Source organism: Myzus persicae, unplaced genomic scaffold, assembly GCF_001856785.1.
Source record: "Myzus persicae strain clone G006 unplaced genomic scaffold, MPER_G0061.0, whole genome shotgun sequence".
Classification (NCBI taxonomy): Eukaryota; Metazoa; Arthropoda; class Insecta; order Hemiptera; family Aphididae; genus Myzus; species Myzus persicae.
In genome coordinates this window covers 1-8989 of record NW_019101147.1, presented here as the reverse complement: position 1 = coordinate 8989, position 8989 = coordinate 1, and the positions used below count along the sequence as shown (strand labels likewise).

The 8989-nt window shown below is 33.4% G+C and overlaps 1 protein-coding gene across 1 annotated transcript; it reads left to right on the top strand.

The window, feature by feature from the left end:
- Positions 1-7851: 7851 nt before the first annotated feature.
- On the top strand, positions 7852-8955 carry LOC111027936 (cuticle protein 7-like). Its single transcript, XM_022306439.1, has 2 exons — positions 7852-7988; positions 8513-8955. The coding sequence occupies exons 1-2, from the start codon at positions 7977-7979 to the stop codon at positions 8906-8908; spliced, it is 408 nt and encodes a 135-aa protein (XP_022162131.1). The 5' UTR covers positions 7852-7976; the 3' UTR covers positions 8909-8955.
- Positions 8956-8989: the final 34 nt, after the last annotated feature.

Below are 8989 nucleotides of genomic sequence, written 5' to 3'. Positions count from 1 at the left end.
CTTGTTCCCGGGAACGTTCTTTGGAAAATATTTTTATTGGAATATTACTACTTACGGCCAGTGTTGGGAATAGATAACTAAAATATTATCTAGATAAAGATAATAGATTATTGGTAGGAATTTATCTACATAAAGATAATAGATAAAAAAAATTAAAGTATCTAGATAAAGATAATAGATAAATGTGATTTATCTAGATAAACAATTTTTTGCTGTTTTTTTTCATACTCGGCAATAACTATTCAGTGGCATATCCAGAAATATTTTAATGTGGGGGACCGGGGACGAGTATCATCGAACTGACCTGGGTCGTCTATAGTTACTTGAGCTAAATCAATTGCTGTTGATACACTTCTGGATTTTTTAGAATCATCCATATATGTTGTAGTTAAAAATCGCTTCATACTTAAATATAGCTAGTCAAAAACCGAAATAAAAATAATAGGTATAAACAACAAGAACACTAGAAAATCACAATTGACGACAATTACTGTCCGCGTTGTATACTTGTATAATAAACTGTGACAGACGACAGTGTTTAGTCGTTCTGAATGTTCTGATAATCAAAACTCTGAAATAGGTATAATCATATTATTATGTTAACTGTAGTGTATTTGTGTATATTATTATTACACAACAATAAAATGTAGAGATGGATATTATTGGTGGATCATGATATATATTATATATAATGTATAATATATTTACATATATATATGATCATATATATTAGATAAGACTCTATTTATAATTGCAGTAGTGCGTGACGCAAGCGGGTCTTTTACGAAACAGACCCGTATGTTTTTACGGGTAATCCCGGGAGTATGGGACATCGCCACGGTCGATCAGAAATAACTAATAAGTAATAAGTAATAACCTGCAGAAACATTAAATTAATAAACGGAAATAACACAACAGCCAACGACCATTAACTATTAGATTCAAGATATATTTTATACTTTGTGACTGCTTTAAATTTGTACTACATACCTATTCTGCTACATTATATTGCTATTTTATTTTGAACAAAAATGTAAAAATGTATATTTGTATACGAAAATATTAAAAAATACCTATGTATAAAAATTATCTAGATAAATTGATATAGATAACTGAAGTTTTCATCTAAGATAAAAAAATAGATGACCAGTAGATTTTAATCTAGATAAGATAATAGATAATGGAATTTTCATCTAGATAATTATCTAAATAAATTTATCTAGATAAGTCCTAACACTGCTTACGGCATGCTTCGACACTGTCAACCTCCACATCTCAGCTGGAGTATGTATGCGTTTTACTTTTAAAATACTTGAGCTCCTTAAAAGTAATACAAAACACATAATTATTAATTAGCACATTTCTGAAAATTTAACGAATTTTGTCAGAATTCTCACTTAAGTGCTCATAAAAAATATTGTGACTGTGTATACTGTATTTCTATATTTTTGAAATGCAAATTGGCAAATTGTAATAATAACTTCGACAAGGGGAACAGGAATAAAAAGTACATTTCCCGAAACGATTTAACCCGTATAAGGCAATGAAGGCATTCTTTTGAAAAGGAGCACTAGGGATGTTGTGAACCCTTCCACAAACCACGAATATTTGTAGCTCGTGCAGTCATGCCATGCAAGCGTTTGCAGCACAAAAAAAGGTCACCAGTCAGAGCTAAACAATACGATGACGAATGAAGTACTTACATAACTTCTTTACTCAATAATGAATATCATACAATATTCAAATTACAGTTTAAATAAATGTGTTACCATTGTTAACAACAAAACCACGCAAGGCTCAGTCAGAATTGGTTGGTAAAATTCGAAGACAAGTGAACAAAATAAATAAGAACTCTGTGACCACAGCTCCAAGTTCAACTGAACATCACCTTGAATAACATTATACAATTATATAATTACAAAATGAAGTATCACATATTTTCATAAGTAATTAGGTACTCTGTAACAGTGTTGTGCATTATCTAGATAAAAATAATTCTAATTATCTGTTTATCTTATCTATTTAAATAAAATGGTCATCTGTGATAATTTTTTGGGAGAATTTTATTTTTTTATTTTGTTATGTTGTTGAGTTTCATATAGTATGTAATGTGTTGCCGTCCGAAATATTGGTCCCACAATTATGGCGGTCGATAGCGACGTCATTCTACTGCTGTGGACTGCGGCGCATATAATTAAAAAAATGCTCTAAACAAAATTAATGTAATCATATGATTTCTATGTATATTTACTTAAAACTTAGAAATTAGTGATACTTGGTAGTTGGTCAATTAAATTAATCAATAATTTATAAAACAGTGTTTTACTAGACGGAAATTAAATTGTAATTAAATTTTAATGACAATTTCCAGAATACTATTTTAAGCTTCTATATAATATTTAAAAATATCTTAAAGCTTGATTATTAGTTTTCAAATTATTTTTTTTAATCAAAGAGTAGACATATTTTACTTATATGTGATATTCCATCACCTTTTAATTGTTTGTATCATTACTCAATGGTAATTTTAAAATGTGTTTTTTTAAATTTTTATTCCATAGATAATCTAATAATTAAATCATAAATTTAATTTATAATTAAAAATAGTTACACTCCATAGACCATAGTATTATAGTAATATAACATCAGATGAAATATTAATAATAAATTAGATTCGTATAAATAAATCATTAAAAAATAATTTTATCTAGTAATAATTGTTCAAATTTAAATTTTTTCTAATTTATTTATTAGATATTAATGACATATTTTTATTGGAGGGCTTAACATTTACTTAAGTAAGTTGTTAATCTTACAATAGTATAGGCCCTAACATAGTAAACATAGTCCATTGACACCAGTGCTGTTAAAAATAATTTAGTGTGAGTTGAGGAGGGGTGGTGGTGGATTTATAATTTATTTGGGAGGCTATGTGAAAATAGTTTGGCTTCCATGTGGTGATTACCAGCGAAAAAAAATATTCATAATTTATTAATCAGTTAATATTAAAAAACATTCATCTTATTATTAAACGTATTTTGTTTACCTAGTTGTATTTGCATATTTGGATAATGTGTTATAATTTAAAATTTTTAATATTTGGTCTATTTTCTTGGTTTTCTTCAAGTGTAATAAATTATTACTATACATGCACCATACAATTTTAACTCTTTTTCAGTTATTACCTATATGTTTTTTTAAACTGCTGTCCATATAAGAAACTTGAAGATTTAATGTAAAGTTCTCTATGAATTGTTATAGTACCTAATAAAAGTTTAAAAATATTATAGATTTTACGCTACAAGGTTTTTTTTCTTTGAAGCATATAAAAAACTAAAATTTTGACAATATTAATGAAAATCACGAAAATTGGCAAATCATTTTGTGGTTCAAAATTTATGCAATGTTCAATTTGAAAAATTAAGTTTTTCATAGGTAATTCATGGTATAACCAAAAAATTCACCAACCCAGTTTTTATTTTGATAGATATTTCAAGTTCATAGGTATTTGAACGAAATTTGATGCATTTGAATGAAAAATAACAGTTTTAGTTATTTTGTTGTAATTTAAAAATATTATCCGTGGGTACTTACAAGTATATGAATTACAATTTTCATCACACATCTTCACACGAGCTGACAAGCATATAAGATATTCATCGAAGCCCATTATTTTGTTAAAATAAATACAATTACAAATGCTTCACTCTTAGTACGAAAAAAAAACAATATCTTGTTTAGTAATAACAGTATTTTTATTTTAAAGCCGAAAATATCCAACATGACACAAAGTGTAAATTTTGAAAAAAAATTTTTTTTATATAATTTATCATAATAATTTTCGACACAAAGTGGTCATTTTTTAAGAAAAAAAATTGTTTTGAACAAAAAAAAAATGGCCATTTTAAATTTATTAAGAAAAAAAAACAATATTTTGTTTATAGTGATAACTGTATTTTTATTTTAAAGCCGAAAATATGCAACATGACACAAAGTGTGAATTTTGAAAAAAATTTTTTTTTATATAATTTATCGTAATAATTTTCGACACAATGTGGTCATTTTTGAAGAAAAAAAATTGTTTTGAAGAAAAAAAATGGCCATTTTAAATTTATTAAGAAAAAAAAACGAAAAAAAATTTTAATCTATTACCTCAAAAAAAAATGCCAAAGGCAGGTAATAGTTAACCTATAAACTACAAAAAAAAAAAAACACCAGGCAAGACACAAAAAGATTTAGAGGGAGGGGATTGACACGGAATGGCGAGGTTTGTTTGTACTGAATGGCCACTGGTCACCTCCATACGTCCACACGACCGGTCCCGCGGGCGGACGAGCGCAGTCGCCGACGCGTTTGTTCGCAGAGACGATCACCCAGACGACTGGTTTGGGCCCGACCACAACGGCCGCTCAAGCGACTGGACGATTGGCGGTGGGGCGGCTAGTGGCGCGATGTTATGCGCTCGACGATTGACAGGTGCTGAGGACGACTGTCGCGACGACGACAGCGGAGACAAAAGCACTGGGCGAGCGAATACAGCTGTGATTGCTGCGGAACCGAAGCTGGAAGTCTCGCACCGCCGTACCCTGAAACTCATAATCGAATTCCCGCGGGTCCGGCGATGCTGCGACTTCCAATTCCTAGCATAGCTCTATCACTCGGCCTTGTGCCATAAAGTCTCCGCCGCCGCCGCCACAACTAGCCCTCGTGCACGCTCTGTCATCGTCGACGTACCGTCGGGGCGGAATCGGTGCCCACGCCGGTATACAACTAGCCGCCGCGCCGTGTCGTCGTGCGTCACTGCAAGGGCGGCCGAAGCAGCCGGGCCCGCGCCGAGTCGCCAGATGGTCTCGCCAACAAGCGACGCCGGCAACCGCTAACTCGTCGCGCCGCGTGTGGCCGTGGGACGTACTCGGGCGACATACCGCCTTTCACCGAGTGCACTTTTCCGCGTCAATCCCCTACGTGTGTCTTGCGTGGCGCTCCTCGGCCGAGGAGGAGGGAGCCGTGAACTCCGGCCGGTTACTCCCCTCGGAAGCAACCGCACATCAGGAGACGTGTCATCCGTCTCACTCCCTTCCAGGCGGTGGCGACGATCCTCCGTGATCGACCGCCCGGAAGTTTGCAACGTTTCTGTTCTGATGGCGGATGCTCCTGTTCACCCGACTCCTCCACTTTTGTATCGGCCTCGGCCGGCACGTCTTCCCCTAACACTGTTAACTCGTCAACTACTTTTTCTGCGTCCTGCTCGTCCGGTCCGACGTTCGGCGTCGCATCTCGCCCGGACAATCCGGGCGCTTCGGGGAGATGCGGCACTTTGTCACCGCAGGCGAATTCCAAACTCACATCTTCGCACACCGTCTCGACGATCCCGTCTAGAACAGACGACACTACCTCGTCTATGGACTCCGCTTCGGGCTGCATGACTACGTCGTCGGTCGTGTCGTCTACTTCTAGTGCGTCGAACGAATCGCATAAAATGACTTCCTCCGTTTGTATGGTAGGGCTGGTTTCTCTTGATAGGCTGGTCGTATCTGATCCTGGCTGTTGTTCTCCGAGGTTGGTGTTATCCCCGGTGCCTTCGTCCCTCATCAATATGTCACAGATGGTCATTATATCGGCGTAGATTTCGTCGACGATCGTTTCGATTTCTGCGTTCATGATGTTTAGTTTGGTGTTTTTGGCAGTGAATTACTAGTTTTGCGATCAGTGATGTCGGAGACAAAATTTGCAAGTGAATCAAAATAACAATTTCGCCTTAAACAGTCGACGAAAAATTAAAATATCCCCCTGACGACGCGTCCGGCGTCGTTTATAACTAGCCAGCGAGTCGTCGTTCTTAACGGCCGGCGTTTGGATTTTGGGCACGCTTATTTTTCCAAACATATTATAGTTGTTTTTACACCCTAAGACGCGTAGGCACCTACACTATATTTTAACGAAGATCGGTACTTCGATTTGTATTTGTACTATAGTTTTATAGGTAGTAGCAGAATAATAATAAAATAATAACTAATAACTTAAATAACTAATACGTCTTGTAGTATTTTAGAAACTGCAGGGCGGAACGGAATGAATATATTTATTTAATAAGGACGTGAGTTTTTTTTTCTTGTATGTGTACATGTTTTGTAGTAGAAAAAAATACTTCGATATTGTAGTTATTTGTTACTTTTGAGCGGTGAATATATTCTTCTGTTTTTTCAAACATATCTATTATCTGCGGTCTGAACTTGGAAAAGGTCAATAATTTAGTGAGCTATTAATATTATTCTGCATATTTAAGTATCATATTTTACAAATATAAGAACGGATCCCTATAATTTTTTTTCATATTACGTTCTTTTTTTGTGGCAACCAACAATACAATATTGCTACGAACACCAAAGGCTGATCAAAACAATACTCCAATCATACTAGAATAATTATTGTGTATATTATTTAAAAAAATAAAAAACAATTATTTAGCATGAATAAAATAATAAATTAAGTAGGTACAATGAATGCCAACTCTATATGAGACTTGATGGTGATAATGCGAGCAGTATATTATGCCTACCTGTTGTGTATTATTGAAATAATATGTTTTATGTTTATTTTGATTGCGGACACGCTGATGAGCGGCTATAAGTGCAACTCAGCCACTTTGGCAGGCAATGTGCGAAAATTCAATTGTATACATACTTATACCTGATCTGCCCGATGAACCATTGCAAGCAACCAATAAACAAAAAAAAAACCATTTCTCTTATAACCATTAGCAACCGTATACAAACAAATATTTTCTTCGTAAATCTTAAAATCTCTGTTTGAGCAACTCTCCGGGTCGGACCTATCGGGTCCAATTGTGAATCTAAACCATCCAGGATTATGTCTTGTTAGATTAGTAAAATAAAATAAAATAAAATTGTACTCACGCAGTTTTTCTGGTAACGCCAACAACGGAAAATGGAAAATGGAGTCGTAATAATCGAATAATCATATTTCATACAGATAAAACCTAAATGTTATCTCTACTATCGACCATTATGTTTTATGTAAAGAGAGGGTATTTACGACTTTAAATAAAATCGAAGGGAATAAAAATGATACGAAAATTATCACTTTACAAAATTTAAACTTTACTTTATATAGTGAAACATAATATTAATACCTAATATTCAATATTATACGACATATTTCTCCATGTTCATCCATTTTTTTTTTTTGCGATGGCCTGCAGTTTAACGATTAGTTTTGTCATATGGACAATTTTATAAGCTAAAGCTTGCTGTAGCTTTTTCAATTCAAAAAAACATTCCGGAACTCAAAAAATAAATCACCAAAAAAATTGTTCCAAAATATTTTTTCGTATAAACTTTCTCCTGGAAATTACGAACAATTAAAAAAAAATTTGAGACAAATCGTCCAGCCGTTCTCAATTGATGATTGTTATACATTTTTGGTTCCATTATATATATATATAGATTACAAAAGCATTATGAAATATTATATTTAAATTTGGCAAACATTATTTTAACTCCACGATAATAACAACATATTATGGTGTGCACTTATTATTATACTATACAATATACATAAGTATACCATAACTCATTAAACATAACATATACCGATGATATTGTAATACATATATTGTGTATGCACTCACTTTTCGTAACATTTTTTTATTAGAAATATAATTAATTATGTAATAATATTTACACTAATAAATATGAAGATGGGTATTTCGTGTATAATTATTTTTTTTTTTTTTAATGAGTTGATGTAACTCGATCCATTTCTTATTTAATTGCCATCTAGGTTGAAAATCTAATTATATAGTAGGGACTTCTACTTTTCTACAGTATAAATACCTAGAACATAGTTCAATAATCATCAGTGTACTCGTTGTTTTTTTGGTGAAAACAAATTTATTTTCAAACATCACATTTTGTCAAAGTGTATACATATTTTTAGTCTAAAACATATTCAAAATGGCTACAAAGGTAAGAATACATTCAATACTTATTATTTACTAATTTTTAACAAGTGCAATTATCATTTTTATTTTTACATTGTTTTACACTACCTAGGTACCTTTAATGTATATAAAATATTTTTTTTTTATAATCATATATTATGGTATCCATAAAATAATATTTAATAAATACTATAATAAACTAGCCTAACCTAATAATAATATGCTAACATTTACAATTTTCAAACAATAGTAACTATAATTTAACGTATAATTATTATATCTTATACTTATCATTAAGTGTTTTAAATTGAATGATACCTTAAATAAAGTTATTTTTACCGCACTTAGAAAAATGCCATTGACTTAAATTACACGTTCTAATGTCGTTTAAATTACATAGGATATTCCGCTGATTATTTAGACAGACGATGTGTATAAGTAACAGAACGAATTAGTTTTACAAACATTATATTTTATTATCACACAATAATGCACAAGTATACATGTTATATTATCAACTCAATACAAACTTAACGTTGAACATTCCAGTTGATTATGTTTGCCACTTTGGTCGGGCACTTGGCCTTTGCTTATCCACCCATTGCGCACAAGAGTTACGTGGCCGACCATCATTACGATCACGCACCTGAACCATACCATTTCGAGTACGGTGTAAAAGATCTGCACACGCACGACATCAAGAGCCAGCACGAGGTGAGCGACGGTCACGGTAACGTCAAAGGATCGTACCGTCTCGTGGAGCCCGACGGTTCTACCCGAGTGGTCGAGTATACCGCTGACCACGAACACGGTTTCAACGCCGTTGTCAAGAAGATCGACGCACCCCATTACCATGGCGGGCACTCTGCAGACACCGAGAACTACCATCAACATCACGAGTTACTTCATCCGTACGAACATTCGTCGTACGACAAGTATTACTGAAATTAAAAAAAAAAAGATGAGGACGCCGATTACACAGGAAAATGTATTGCCAAACAGCTGGCCATATGGTACGAATTATTT